At 40.7% G+C, this 15190-nt stretch overlaps 3 protein-coding genes across 3 annotated transcripts in view; 2 read left to right on the forward strand and 1 right to left on the reverse strand.

The window, feature by feature from the left end:
* The window catches only part of LOC112488680 (apolipophorins-like), a 5973-nt gene extending 3112 nt beyond the window's left edge, over positions 1-2861 (reverse strand). The window contains exons 1-6 of the mRNA XM_025066024.1: positions 1794-2861; positions 1380-1545; positions 1057-1197; positions 742-919; positions 532-674; positions 92-195 (exon numbers count right to left, since the gene is read on the reverse strand). Coding sequence (XP_024921792.1) covers positions 92-195; positions 532-674; positions 742-919; positions 1057-1197; positions 1380-1545; positions 1794-1879 — 818 coding nt within the window. The 5' untranslated portion in view covers positions 1880-2861. The remainder of the gene's footprint in view (positions 1-91; positions 196-531; positions 675-741; positions 920-1056; positions 1198-1379; positions 1546-1793) is intronic.
* Positions 2862-4267: 1406 nt separating this feature from the next.
* LOC103396133 (Krueppel-like factor 9) lies at positions 4268-11163 on the forward strand. Its single transcript, XM_008334107.3, has 2 exons — positions 4268-5131; positions 6284-11163. The coding sequence occupies exons 1-2, from the start codon at positions 4639-4641 to the stop codon at positions 6523-6525; spliced, it is 735 nt and encodes a 244-aa protein (XP_008332329.1). The 5' UTR covers positions 4268-4638; the 3' UTR covers positions 6526-11163.
* A 756-nt stretch (positions 11164-11919) lies between these two features.
* tsen15 (TSEN15 tRNA splicing endonuclease subunit) lies at positions 11920-13509 on the forward strand. The gene is made up of 4 exons (XM_008334105.3): positions 11920-12177; positions 12250-12331; positions 12680-12815; positions 12904-13509. Exons 1-4 carry the CDS (start codon positions 12103-12105, stop codon positions 13073-13075), a joined length of 465 nt encoding a protein of 154 aa, XP_008332327.1. The 5' UTR covers positions 11920-12102; the 3' UTR covers positions 13076-13509.
* Positions 13510-15190: the final 1681 nt, after the last annotated feature.

Below are 15190 nucleotides of genomic sequence, written 5' to 3' on the forward strand. Positions count from 1 at the left end.
TAGCAGGTTTGTTTTTTTTTTTTAATTATTTTTCAGTGAAAACAACAGAGGGCGACCTTTCCTACAGCCCACATCCATATCCAACACTGACCAATCGTTGCGACACTTAAAAGATGCTTCTTCCCAAAGTGTCTTGAGGTGGGACGGAGTCAGGTGTCGTAGTTGAAATGCCAGCTGAAGGAACTCCTCCGAGGCCTACAGGAGCAGACGGAGAGCACACATACAGTACAGGCTGTTCTGTCCCAACAGTCAGCTGATCTGTGCACATTAATTACATCGGTGTGACCTGGCCTTTGGCTCTGAAAGACTCTGAAAGTAACCCTCTAAATCCTCGAAAGAAATCATCTTTGAACACTTCTCCATAAAGACACTATTAGATGTTATTATTCATATATTTGGATATTATTTGAGCCTGACATTAAATGAATGAAGTGGTAATAAAAAACAGTTTTGGAGCATGTGTGTGTGGGGAATCAGGGCGGTTCGAGATCATTTTTGCATCAGACTTGTGGTGTTTTGTTTGAATCCTACCTGTTGTTGTGTCGAGGTGAGACTACACAACACCCTCAGAGACTGACTGACTTGTTGTGGTGTTGTCAGCCTGGATTTCCCTGGTTCCGCAGACCCTTGCTCTTCAAACTGCAGGTCAGTCATCACGCTGTGACTTAAAGGATCTGCAGAAAAAAGAAAAGTAGAAAGTGGATCCATCCTATCTTACTGTGACGTTCTGGTGTTCCATACCTGCGTCTGGAGGTGTTCCTGGCTGAGCTCTGAGCAACAGCAGCACAGACACCGTCTTGGTCTTCACCAACCCGGCACTACTGGACCACATGGCCATGGAAACAGTTTCTGTGCAGTTCACTTCCTCCATGGCTGTAGGCCCGCGCCGCTGAACACAGTGCAGGTGTGGCTGCACCGACTGATACAAGGCAGAAAGAATCCTCTTGATGAGTTGAGTTCATCATTAATATTAGACATTATATAAAGAGAGATGTTGTTAAACTGGAATGTTATATTGCATTACGTTGTCGTTGGTAATGTAGGCACTAAACTCACTGTATCTTCAGTCAGAGCTACTGAATGAGGCCAGAACTTTGCCAGCCTGGATTCATGGCACTGTTTTAAATTCCTGGTCTTCAGCAGCAGAGACCCTCCTCGTCTTTCATATTTGCTGATGCAAGTCCCGTAAAGATCCGTCTGAGGAACAGACATTCAAATAAGCACCGTGGATAACCAGCTTTACAATGTCATACAGTGGTAGGATTAGATGCAGTATGAGCACAAATGGGTATAAGACAAAACATTTATACCGATTGGAGCCGCTGCACTCCGTGTGTAAAACGGCCATGAATAATACATCGGCTCACATCAACCCTCACCTCCTTTTTTAATTCCTGCTTGGCAGACGTGTGGGAGGTCTGGAGCATGCCCAGTATGGCTCTTTTAATGTTGAGGGCCCACACCTGCTCCCCTTCCTGGAGACAGAGGGCCGTGACCTTTCCCCCCTGGAGGGAGAAATTGAGGCGCGTTCTCTCCAGTGACTCCCTGGGAAACAAAAACACCAGATGAGTCCCCCGAGACACAACAACAGACAAGTGGAGCATCTGAACAGAGTATCACGTTTAAAGAAATAACATTTGACGCATTCCACAATGATCGGAACTTTCACTCTGACCGTTAGAGGCATTTAAATACATTGAAAAAAAAAGAGAAAATAATCAGATTAAAGATTGAGTATTTATTTATTTATATATATATATTAAAAAATAGATAATCTCCTGTGTGCTCGCTACCTCAGTCCTTTCAAACGCAGCACAGAGTGCTCCTTCTGCGGGGAAAGCCTCTTAATCTGTGGATTTCTTATCTGTTGTGCAGACATACAGAGCGTGACACGGCGTTATAACAGCTCTTTACACGCACAGAACGAGTCATTTAACTTCAGCTGGTAAAGTCTGACCTGCATTGTCAGATGGCACTCGGAAACCACGTCGATATCGACCACACAGTCCACAGCCAATCCATTCCTGCCTGCATTGGAGCCGTGAAGGGTGGTGGCAACTGTTGTGCTATACCTGTAAGTATATCTTACCCCTTTCTGAAAGGAATGGTCAGGGGTAGGACCGCCTGTGGAGACGGGATCATTCACAAGATCGAACACGACGATGTGTGTTTTCCTGTAATGTTTTATGTCAATTACTATACATTTTTCATAAATAAGTAGCCTTACCAGCACAACTCAAATCACAGGGACTCGGTTCCACCTTAGAACAACCACCCACTGCACAAGAACAAGTATTAGGGAAGCAGACAAGTCGATTAAAGATTAATTTTACAACCACGACAGCACAGATCAGTTTGTCTTGATAAACAAAGAAGGACATAAGACTCGAAATGTTTTTGAAACTCACCCGGCAGTAGGAAAAATAGAAGAGTAACATGTAAACGATGAAGCCATAACAAAGACACAGCCATAGCAACCCCAACTTTCTGCAGGTCTAGCTGGCTCCGAGCCTCCACATGTAACTGAGATGAAAACCAAGCACTGTTCACAGCCACTGAATGACCACACTTGTACAAGGGTTTCAACAGTGACCCGTACGGCTCGCGGGGAACCAATCAGGAAATACCTTCCAAGCTGGATCTACAAACATCCACCAGGCCAATCACTTGACACAACACTGGGCCTCTCAAAAAAGAAAAAGAAAAAAAGGTTTCTCCAAACCCCTCCTAAGTTGGAAAACATAAGACATGAGACACATATGGAGGTAAGAGCTGTGTTATAACCAACATCAACTAAAATACAAAAAATGTCCTCTTCTAATTGCAATGTCAAAAAAAAACAAAAAAACAATTGTGATTTAAAATTTATTTAACACGAGCAATTGTGATTTAAAATTTATTTAACACACAACACGAGGGGGACAGGTTTTGGCCACACTTTGTCTGACAATCAATTAAAACTGCATCCAATTAATCTTTTTTTTTTTTTTTTTTTTGCATCTACATTGTTTCAAATACATCTGTACACCAAAGTAATCAATGATTTTAGTCCCTGATACAAATTTGTCTAAATTGCCATTGCCTTATCTGAAAATTCACATTATTTCAGCCTATTAAAATGCAGGACATTTCCATTTTTAGGACGTGAAAAAAGGCAAAATTATAGCAGTTCCAAACAAAGAACCTACAATTTAAACTATTAAATATAAATAAAATTATTATCTAACATTATGCACTAACCAGAAATTAGGGGGAAACCACTCAATTTTACATAGCCTGAAATATAAGCCGTCACTTCCGGTTAGTTGTCACACCTTTACCTTTCCGTACCAGCAGCATGGCAGGTCATGACTGTTACTAGTCTTCCCCTCCTGATAATTTAAATTGTTCATATCCCGTCTTATTTCCTGCAGTTTTGTTTTTGAGTCATACATATTCACACGCTGTATATTCAATGTGAACACATGGTGGGTGTTATCTAATGGAGGACATGTGGGACTGTTGCTTCTAGAGACAATGGCAGTCATTAAGAGAACAGAGCCACCAAGCGTCAGTGATGTGGGAACAAAAAACTAAATTTTAAGAAAGTAGTGTTAATGGGGGCTGAGCTCTCAAAGCTAATGCTATGGTTGCTCCGGTACAAGAAAGTTTTGCAATTGAATATAGAAAAGTCCGCGGCTCGTTTCGACTGCTTGTTTTCAACCGCTGCTCGGTCTGGAGTGGTGGTTATCCAGAGGCACGCCTTCCATCCCCATCTCCTTCCCCCATCACCAGTCGAGCTGCTGCCACCTACTTTCCACCACGATGCACCCGCTGCCGCCGCCTCCGCCGCGGTCCACGCCCGTGCCTCCGACGTCAGTTACTGCGATGCTGTCTGATGATGCGTTCAAGTCCCCGGAAATGTTTATGATTGTCTCGTGACCTAGTTTCACCCCAAGTTTAGACGGTTGCCAATTTATGGCGATGGACATTAATTCTTTCACACCCATATATAATTTAAATATTTGAAAATTCACAACAGCTATATCACTCATTTTGGGCGTATATCTAAAAAAAACGTTGATTAGCATAACAAATAAATATAATTTTTTTTTTAAACGTTGATTAGCATAACAAATAAATATTTTTTTTTTTAAATCTGCGATTCGTGTCATTGCTAATGCAAACATAATGTATACACGGAGATTTAAAGAGACTTGATTTTGACAACTGTAACGATAACAACATATGTAACATAATTTCGATCATTTTTTAAAGAGAAAATATATGGTTTCATTTTTCTCCGAGTGTACTTGAATGCATCTTTAGTCCGGACCAGGGGGCGTAGGTTTGACCGGCTTCTACGAGGTTCAGACACAATGAACCGTCAGCCGGAGTGGTGTGTATTTGTTGGCTTAGTGCTTTTAGTTCGGTTTTAGCACATGGTTCCTCTCTTTTGTGCATTTCTTGGGCTTCTTACGATTTTTTTTAACACGACCGATACCCTTTATGGCGGTTACAAAGCTCAACTGGAAACGGTTGGTTTGTCGAGTTTGATGAAAACGAGGTCTGGATCAGAAAAACAGTTTCTGCCCCTCCTGGTGGATTTGTTTGTTGCCTTTTCTCGTTTTAGTTAACAAAAAACCAAGGACGAAAACAATGTCGTTGACGGCCTCCTCCGACTATTTCGCCGCCGAGTGTCTGGTCTCCATATCTAGTGGTCCAGTGCTGCACAGACCCACCCCAGTCGCACCCGCCAGCCAGCCAGCCACGATGGGCCTGCTCCCCAGGGAGCCCGACGGGACGAGCGAGGATCGGGAAGTGCGGGAGACACTACGGCTCGAAGGGGCCAACATGATGGCGGTGGCCGGTATCCTCACTGACCTACATGGTAAGTTCCGGCCCATGTCTGCCTACTCCGAGAGCAGCAACTCATCATGTGGTGGGGAGAGCGGCTACACCACGTTGTCCGACCCGACCACCCCTACCATGACCCCCTCCGCTACCCCGGTGCCGGGACAGCAGCTGAGAGGGGGAGGAGGCGTGGGGCCCCCGCGGTCTCCAGTGAAGAGACACCAGTGCACTTTTGACGGATGCGACAGAGTTTATGGGAAATCGTCCCACCTGAAGGCACACATCCGGACACACACAGGTAGGAAGGACAACAACACTTGAGCTCCATCTGTGTTCTCCTGAGTACAAGAGTCGTTGTCATTAAAGCCAATGTTCTTTTGTACTTTATTCGATAAACCAATAGATACGTAACGGTGGGGGGGTGGGGACGGCATTTTAACCATCAACCTGACTCACCAGCGTGGACAAAGAGGGAAACAGACGGAAAAAAAAGGTTTCCACCCGAGATTCTGACAAAGAAGTAAACTAACAAAAGAATTGGGCTGGACGTTAGAACCGGTGACGGAGGTCTTCCTCCAGTTTGATTTGCATATGAAATGAACGTAAGACGAAACCTTAACGTGAACAGCAGCGGGTTCACTGTAGGACACTGACTGCCCTGATGATGGCAGCAGCAGCACCGAGTGTTGCGGGATTTTCTGCTACTGTAGCTTTTTTGTGTCTTTACATCGCTGCATCCCCCTCTCGGGATGAACTCGTGAAACTTTAAATGCGCCGGAGTTTGTGAACTGTCGATTATCCACAGACACTGCGTCTCACGTGGTTGTAACAGTTGCAGTCTAATACGACAATGCTGTATAACAAACGACTAGTTTTACTTGTTACTCTTTAAAAGTGGTGCCTTCGTGGTCCGGTACCGCAGACTGAGCAGGCGCAAACGGATTAAAGACAGGAAATAAAGAGGTGGTGATGGGAACGCCCTCAAAGTGTCCTACAACAACAACGTGGCCTGGCTTCGTGATCATAAGAGAAAATGGCACCCAGGAGAGCGTCCTCCTCGGTGGAAGTTCTGAATAGTGTTGAGTGAAACAGACTCGAGCTGATTAAGGAAAGCTAATTTGGAGAAGCTAACTCCTTAGCTGTTGGGCCACAAAGATAATTTACCCCCTACAGTGAATTCTCGTTAAAAAACTACTAACATGAATCACAACTATGTTAATAATAATTTATATGTTTGTGTGTTGTTACTAGTGTGTGTAATTTCTGCTTTTTTGTAAAAAAAGGTCGTTTTGTTGAAGGAAAAGTACATTAGTAAATATGTTACAGAGTAATCAATATTCAAAACTAATTCTTTGGGTGTGCAAGGTGTTGTCCAGAAAACGATAATGTTGACACTGTATCAAGAGGGTTTTTCAATGTAGGATTTTCTTTTTTCGTCCCCATGCTGCAGGTGAGAGGCCTTTCCCATGCACTTGGCCCGACTGTGAGAAGAAATTTGCTCGCTCGGACGAGCTCGCCCGCCACACTCGCACCCACACGGGCGAAAAGCGCTTCCTGTGTCCACTGTGCGATAAGCGCTTCATGCGTAGCGACCACCTGATCAAGCACGCCCGCCGTCACCCCGACTTCGAGCTCTCCATGTTAAAACGCAAGGGTGCATCCCCCACTCCCACCCCGGCCGTACGGCATTAGGATGGTCAGGTCCTCCCGTGTGCAGGGCCTCAACGGGGAAAACACGGAACACCAATATTTTCCAAGATTACCAGCTACAATCACGGCCCACAGATTAAGGATGATTTTTCTATTTAGTTTTCCAATACACCACACCTGCACGGGCCAAGCAGCCTCGACTCCGGCCACCGAGATGAGTCACGTGACCTTTTGTGGTCTGGTCATTACAACTAGGTTTGGCTTTCACAAAATGTTTTTTGAATTTTCAAGAACGGAGGATTTCAACGTTTTCTTCAGTTATTGTGTTCTCTAGGCAATTCTGTGATCTCTGCATTTTCAGTTACATTCCTGGTTAACAGTTGTATCAAACCACGTGTCTAATGTTTACTGTAGGGCAGACTGGAGTAACATACTGGAGTTATGATGTCTAATGCAAACCACTGCGTAAATCTATTGATCGTATGGTATAATCCATTATTATGGTTTATTCTAGGGCTGTCATCTAGCGATTCATTTTGTGTTATTAGCAAGCAAGCTAATGATAGTCATTTAATATAAGTTAGTTTGGTTGAAAATGATTATGAACGTGAAGTTGGAATTTGAACTTTAATCCGCCCGTAATAAATATCAGAGTTTCCGTTTTGGAGGGACAGCCCTACTTTATTACGACAAAGGAGAAGCTAACGTTCAAACGACCTTGTAGCTCAGTACTGGACAAAAGTACGTTTGTTTATGCCTATGAACTTCAGGTACTGCAGGAACCATTTATGTCCTGCAGCTGTAAGACCGACCGACTTACAGCACTGGCTTTAAAAACTCAGATAGTCCAAGCTAATGTGTAGTCATGAAACATGCATGTGGGCAGCAGAAAATATACTTTGTTCATTTAACAGAAAATGGCCTGTTTATGTCAGCTTTTTTTTTTTTTCTTTTCTGTATTTTCTTCAAATTAGATTGAAAGAAAATACACCCTGAACAAAAGCCCCAATTTCAAACTGAGACATAAAAGCGTCGCAGGGTTTTTCTTTCTTTATTCTTACCAAACACTTGTTTTGTGCTTATTTTACTGATCGTTGTGCTTTTCAGTATCGTTTATTAACCATGATTAGCACAATGTTGTGATACTAGGTAGTGAGGCAGTGGCTAGAAGCTTTTTAGCTTTTTTTTTGTAGCTTTTGAGTTTTATTGGTGACACATTCCTTCTTTTTTTCCTTGTTATTTTTATATATATTTAGAATTTAAAATAGAACCTACATATGTCTTTTTTTTTTCTCCTGAAAGTGGGTCAAACTTCACTGTAGAAGAGCTGTTTGCACGCCATCCTCAAGCCTAAATCAGCTGATCACTGATGCAAATGTAAATAAGCTTTGAGCTTTTATCGTAGAAAGATCTCGACGCTCATTAGCGGCAAAAAAAAATGGATACTTTTGATGAATTGTAGTCCTTATATTAGGGGTAACAGTATATGCTTAAGATATTAGAATGAGTTTGCTTGTGTGTGTCGGTGTGTTTAATATTTTTGCTAACAACAGAACTAGCAAGTTGTGTGTGTGATGAAAAAGTTAGATGCAAACAAAGAAACTTAAGTTGAGCTTATTTTTTTTCTGCAGCCTTCAATATAAGGCCTTCACACGCTTTCGGCTCAGTAAAACTGGAATAAAATGAATACAGTAACAATTCCTATTGCAACCGCGGTGCTCACTAGGAGTCAAAAATGGCAGGAGTATTTAGACGGGGGGTCTTTTACCTTTAAAGGTAGGATATGCGAGTGTGGCTTCGGCGTCAATGGGAACAGCATTGGCATCCATCTTGCTTTCCTCAAAGGAGTCCACGGCTCTCAGGAGATGGTGTCAGTTGATCTGCCCGGCTGTACGCCCAAACAACACTGTGACAGAAGTACAATTGTACTGTTATATTTCAGTCATAAGCCACACATTTAACAATGTGAATCTCCTGTTCTCTCCTCAAATAATACTTCACTCATGTTCTCCAATCCAAATAGTTGTTAACTCTTGCATATTCTACTTTTAGACGCAGCTAGCATCAGCAGAGCCTGTATAATAAAACTGGTTAAAAATACCAGTCCTTCAGGTTGAGGCCCTCTCCTGTTTATGAAGGACTCAATTTTGCTACGTCGATTAAAAAAAGGAATAGTTTTCTGGTTATATGAGCTAAGTCAAGAGATTTTTCTTCACCATTTTGTGTGCGTTTATTATCGAGCCTTTCATGCACATCCTAATTTTAAACGAACTGCAGCTAAGAATGTCACCACATTCATGTTGGGTGAACAAAAATGGCTGCCAAGGTAATAAAATAAACTGCTGCTGCTGTGTTTTTGGAAGACAAAAAAAAAGGAAATGAAAAATAAAACCCTGTCGGGTCTGTTGGAGCAGGTTAGCGCCTAAATATAGCCGGATTAATAGCAAAACTAACGCTTGACTGAATTAAGCAGACTGCATGTAAAAGACGCCGAAAGAAAGATATTGAAAATCCAAGTGAGCTATATATGGAATCCAGGTCTCCTCACTGTCCAAACCTTTGGACGTACTCCTTTTATCTCAGTGAACAACAAATCTTCAGGAAACTCTGAAAAGCCTTAAACTATGTTATAACTACTTTGCACCATGTTTACAGTTGAATCATTGTATAGGTTTATATATATATAGATATATTTGCCCATGCATGGGCTCTTGACAGATACTCATTATGTAACATGGCACTTTTTCTTACAGGTGTATCTGGCTGAATAGTGTAATGGCTTGCACTGTTACTATGCTTCCACTAGTGAGCATCGTGGAACTTTGCTGATGTGTGTTAAAACCGATGGTTTGTAAAACTGTCCTTTTTTGTCCAAGTGCTTTAGAAAGCATGTTTGAAAAAAAGAGAAGTTTTTTTTTTTTTTTTGATGTTTTAATTTTATTTCAATGTCTTTGTATTAATTCAGGCCGTCATTTGCTCGTGGAAATTGTTGAATTTAAATTTTGCAGTGATGTTCTTTTTTTTTTTTTCCTTTTACTCCACACACTTCATTGATGCTATGGTCCATATGTAAGAAAAGGAATGGGTTGGTCTGGTTGCAAATAATATTGTATATTGAAGAGGTATATCAGAAGTTCTCCACGTGTTTCAGAAACGGAAAGATAGCTTAATTTTTTTTCTACTAAATGGGATCAGAATTAAAAAATAAATAAAAATGCTGATCTCTCAATCTCCGAATGACATTTTCAATGGAAAAACACCATTAACTCTCAGAACAAAGCTGACATCATCGATCCATGGGAATCACTGGTGATCACTCCCAAAACAAGTGGAGATTTCCTACGTTGTAAAAGTGTTGCATTTACATTATTACTTTTGCAACCAGCCATCTCTGTCCATTTCATATATATATATATATATACATATATGACTATTTTTGTTCCTGTTAACACCCTTTCTATGCGCCATGATCAAAAGTGACAAAACCTCAGGCACCCTCCACATCCGTACTTCAAACCGACACATCCTGCCATTTCAGCATCAGTCTGTTCACTTTCACTGGAGCCGCTGTAACTGAAGCAACTGCATTCCTTACATGGAGTTCTGTACGCATTTCTACAGAGACAGTTTATGGTCGCTGCTGGCAGTAGCCTCAAACACATGGACCAATGATCACACACAAAATACCTGTATTTTTTTTTTCCTCGAAGCCTTCACACAGAATCGTATCCTTCCATGTTCTGTCAGAGATGGAAGGTACTCCTCAGTCAGACTCTCTCTCTCTTTTGAAGGTTCTATTATTCACTCAAGAAGAACATACCTCACTTTCTCTGTTTCTGTATCTGTTCAGCATCCATCCAAACAGTTCATGAGAAATCCACATAAAGCTATTAGGTTTCAGGAATTACTTTTGATCAGCTCGATGGTCTGTAATGTAGCTTTTTTTTTCCCCTCGTATTGTGTTGACTTGTTATCCCAACATCACTACTGCCTGTGTAATAGCCTAATTCCTTTTAGCCGCAGTGAGACAGTGGTTTTTTTTTTTAAATCCACTTTTTCAAAGAGGGGCAGGGGCTGATCATTTATTTTATTTTGTAAAGAATGTTGTTTCACTGCAGACCTAAATGGAAAAAAAAAGCTCAGTCCAAATTTTTGTGTTTATATCACTGATGTCAGATGAGAAAATGCCCACTATGGATTCTGTTTTCCTTCTGCGCTGCCTTGTTGAGAGAAAAATAAACATTTCTCTTTACCACACTAATTCAGATATGCACATTGTACAGTAAAGAAGAAGAAAAAGTTTTTTAAATTAATGCCTAATTTTTACATTGGTGTAATTTTAAAAACTCCTCCTGCGAGAGCTTTAGTTGAGGTAAAACGGGAGGAAACTGTGGAACTGAACATCTTTGCTGCAAAAAGCTGTATCGATATTTATATTCTCAGGTGTCTTAAATTTCCAGCATCGGACTTTCAATAATATACTCCGCAAAACACCGAAGTACAAGCATGTAAAAAGTTTTGTTATGGTGATTAATTTATTACGAGAAAAGTATCATTTGTGTGGTTTAATAATCTTCATAATTCACCTTGACATGGAACAGTACTAATATGAAAGAGTTCCATCGTTTGCTTGACATGAACATACCAGTGCTTTTTTTAAAATAAAGATTCTTAAGTTAACTCAGGCCTCCATCTTTTATTCGCACAAATAAGTTATGCGTTAGGCTGTGAGTGTTAATCTGATATTCTGATATTCAGTAAAATGAAATCATAAAAATATTACCTTGCTTTAAAGAAAAAAAAAGAATTTGAAATTGTGTTACATTCCACATCCATCAAACTGCAGAATATTTCAGACATTAATAATTAAAAAAAACAACAACTTTGTAATAAATAAATTACAGTGTCATCGGTCGGTGTCGACAATCCACGTGCATCTGTTTCCCATTTGATTCACTGAAGCGGCCTCTGTCAACGGCTGACTTCTGTGAAGAAGTAAAGAAAAAGACAAATGGAAGGAAATATCTATTTACAAATGGCTGAGACATTTGTCAGGACTGTGAGAACAAGAAATATATTTCAAAAATGCTCACAGGGCCTTTTCTTTTGCACTGGTTCACACAACGTTTTTAGTAAGTGCTTCATTATGTCAACATCAAATAGCCTCTGATGGTCTAGTAAGTTAAACTATTCCTGCTAACTCATTTGGGTTACATTACTACCACCTGGTGTTTTTTTTTTTTTTTCAGATTTTCCGCCAAGCTTGTTAATTACTTTATACGAATAGAAAGTGGGCGAAACAAGGGGGTTACAAGTGTGCTATTAAATACATATCCCATGATTTTTTATGAACTTTAATTCATAAACACAAGTTTTAAATAATGAACTTGAAAGGTAGTTATGTTCCTTTCGGTTCAGCGGAACGTATGACGCCACAAAAAAAGTCCTACCCGAGTGATTTTGAGGGTTGCACACGTGCAAAACGTGTAAACATGGATGTATGAAAGAAACTGAGACAGCAGCATTAGCATTAGTGGCAATTATGCGGGGTTTTCGTGTGTAGAAAAGGTAGCTTGTTACGTTCTTTGTCGCTGTTTAATTAACTTTATTTTTTGTTAAATGTCTGTTACGTCGGATAAAGCCACGGGTTCAGAGAAACCTCCGCCTCAGAACTGGATCCTGCATCATCCAGCGGTGAGTAGGTGGTTTAATGTAATGTAAAAGCTCAGTGCTTTAAACATGACCTGTGTTATGTCTTTGTGTCAGTACCTGGAAATAAAGAGTCTGGAGGTCGAGGACAGCGCTCAGCAGCATGCAGCCTTTCTGGTCTACATGGACCTCACTGCGGGTATGATAATGTTGTGGAGCATGGACCTCACTGCGGGTATGATAATGCTGTGGAGTTTTTTTTTTTGTTGGTCACATGACTTTCGAGACAAACCTTTCCAGGCCCCACTTTCAGAATGACTATGTTGTCTCAGTTGTAGCCATTTTGTTCACAAACTATAAAAATGTGGATGAATGTTTCTGTCTCTGAATCTGAACAGCTAGTTGATGTTGAAAATAAATACAAATAATAATAATAATTCAAAATTATTTTTGCCTTAGATTTCTTCTTCAACCTCAACATTCAAAAGTGGGATTTTAAAATATAATCTTAACAATATTTATGTGTAAATATTTCTGTTCTACACAGTACGACGATGGAAAGACGTGTCCTGTGTCAAGAGCTCGGAACTGCAGCTGGTGGTTTTGGAGGGTCGGGAAAAGGAAGGAGCAAATATCCAGACTGTTCTCCCGTTGCCTGTTCATCGACCTCTGAGCCACGCCAGGTGATGAGAGTGTGACCCACGACCCGAGAATTTCTGGGCATCAGTTCCCTTTTCAATAACCTCCCCCCCTTTTTTCCCCTCTGTGCAGCATACGGCAGGTGTTGGACAGAGGCTTCCCCATGCTGCTGTGTGCGGTGGGGTCCGACTCGACCCTGGTCTACCAGAGGATGACTGACGGTTTGGTCACGCCTGACCCTCCTGTGGGGCCGTTCCAGGATGCGGGGCGCCGGCAGCATCGGAAAAGACGACATCAGAACTGAGCACCTGTGGGAAGATGAGGACAAAGTAGAGAAGAACCCAGCAGAGACACAGGGACAGACAGTGATGCTCAGTCTGTGGACGTTTGAGGTCCACACCAGTACGAAGTGATGTGGAAGACATTTGCAAGAATGTCTCATGTCCCCTTTATGACCTCACAAATTGCTGGTGACTCCAGAGAATTTTTTTTTTTAATTCCCTTTTGCTCTGATTTTTTTATATGCTGTATTTTATGTGACTGTAATTTTTTTACAGATAAAATATACAGATGTTTAAGATTTTGTTTCTAATAATTAAAAAAAATAGTGGAAAAAATATTTATCAGTTTGTTTGTTTTTTAATTCATTTCTAGACTACACTATTTCAGGTGTCCCCATTTGAAATCAAGATGAGTCCACATAGGGCCGCATCCCCAAGGTTGAAAACCACTGCCTCTAAAAATGGTTTAAACATGTTTTTCGGGTTTCTTGAATTTTTTAAAATTTTGTGTGAAGTGTGAAAAAGTGAATAAAACAGTGACACTTATTACTGAAAACATTTAATTTTCTAAAAAAAGCAAAAAATTCAACATAGAAACAAACAAAAAAACATAACACTGGTGAGTAAAATACATACTCTGACTATCATGTGACAATGCAGTGTGTGTGTGTGTGTGTGTGTAGAGTTAATATGAAAGCAGGACAAATCCGTGACTTGCTGCGCGAGTGCATGTGTCTCTGTTGAATGGTGCGTCAGTGTCTGGATGTAAGGACGAACTGGACCACAGAGAGGAGAAAATAAGAAGAGAGGACAATACTTCAGCCCTGAGCCTTAAAAAAGTCAACATAAATACTCTGCACGGAGAACGGGGACGAACACACTGCACTGGCCGACGTGCTGTGGGAATGAGGTACATACTGTGTCTGGAATGCTGCCACTTTCCAAACCTGTTCCCTCTTAATCAAGAAGCGAAACTAGAGGATGTAATACTTAAAATAACACCGTTTCCACAATGGCACTGCTCCGTTTCTCCATCGTAGATTTCGATCTGCAGCTTGAGCGCTGCTAGACGATCTTGCTACTGATCATTGAGGATATGTCCAAGCTGAAAACGAAAACTGGAGAGTTGTTGTTGGTTTTTGTTTTTTGTAGATTCTCCAGATTTTTCCATGGCTTTAAGTGTAGAAGTAATCTTAGTTTTGTTAACGGAACAATACTGAACCAGCTTCGATCACGATTTGAGTCTCTTTTCTCCGGGGTTAATCAGTAAAAGCAGGTTGTGATTACGTTGAAAAGGTGCTCGACTTAAGTCAATATTCCGTTCTTCTTAGGCGTGTACAGTGAAAACCAAGGCGTCCATGTTTTTTTTTTTTTTACGCTGGATGTCAGTGTCTTCTAATTTATTCGGGCTGATGAGCGGTTGAGCACAGTGCTATGTCAAATCCTCCTCCTCCTCCTCCGAACAGTAGTCCCGGCCCTGGGTGCACAGAGAAACGATCAGAGAGATGAGTGACGTATTAATAAACCCTTTTCAACATTTGGAGTAAAAGACCGTTCAAAACACAAACTGTGGCTAACTGTTGCAGTGGCGCCTCCTGTGGCAGCCTATTATGGGTCTAATATGAGACTTAAATATTATTATTACAATATAACACAGGTGGGTAAATAGGTCGCAAGACTGTTTTACAAATACCCATGATACATTTGGCTTAGAAATCTACAGAGTAATATGATTTCATCAAATAACTTTCAATCAGTTTTTTTTCATTGGGAAGCTGACAACTTCCTGTGCAAGAAATTTTTTTTTTTAAATATATAAATAAATAATATATTTAATATTAATATATTAAAAAATATTTATAAAATTTAAAGTATAGTACATATTTAATAACAATAATAAATAAATAATATAAGACGGTAACAAAATTATTTCTGGTTAGGTGATGTTAAGTTAAGATATTCTTGGACCCTGACCCTTTAGTTCAGGGGTCACCAAACATTTTTCCTGAACAGACACCTTGGGGGACAGACACTTGAATAAAATGGAATAAACATCTCATATTTCTATGCAAATAGAAGATACCCATACATGGTGAGTACTACTGCTGGTTACTTAAGTCTCAGTCGTTGTTCCTCAC

The sequence above is a fragment of the Cynoglossus semilaevis genome, chromosome 20 (assembly GCF_000523025.1).
Source record: "Cynoglossus semilaevis isolate Cse_v1.0 chromosome 20, Cse_v1.0, whole genome shotgun sequence".
Classification (NCBI taxonomy): domain Eukaryota; kingdom Metazoa; phylum Chordata; class Actinopteri; order Pleuronectiformes; family Cynoglossidae; genus Cynoglossus; species Cynoglossus semilaevis.

Coding starts and splice junctions, on each gene's coding strand:
- tsen15 (XM_008334105.3), top strand. CDS start 12,103: ATGTCTGTTACGTCGGATAAAGCCACGGGTTCAGAGAAACCTCCGCCT. Junction 12,178..12,249: donor GGATCCTGCATCATCCAGCG/GTGAGTAGGTGG, acceptor TCTTTGTGTCAG/TACCTGGAAATAAAGAGTCT. Junction 12,332..12,679: donor CTACATGGACCTCACTGCGG/GTATGATAATGT, acceptor TGTTCTACACAG/TACGACGATGGAAAGACGTG.
- LOC103396133 (XM_008334107.3), top strand. CDS start 4,639: ATGTCGTTGACGGCCTCCTCCGACTATTTCGCCGCCGAGTGTCTGGTC. Junction 5,132..6,283: donor ACACATCCGGACACACACAG/GTAGGAAGGACA, acceptor CCCATGCTGCAG/GTGAGAGGCCTTTCCCATGC.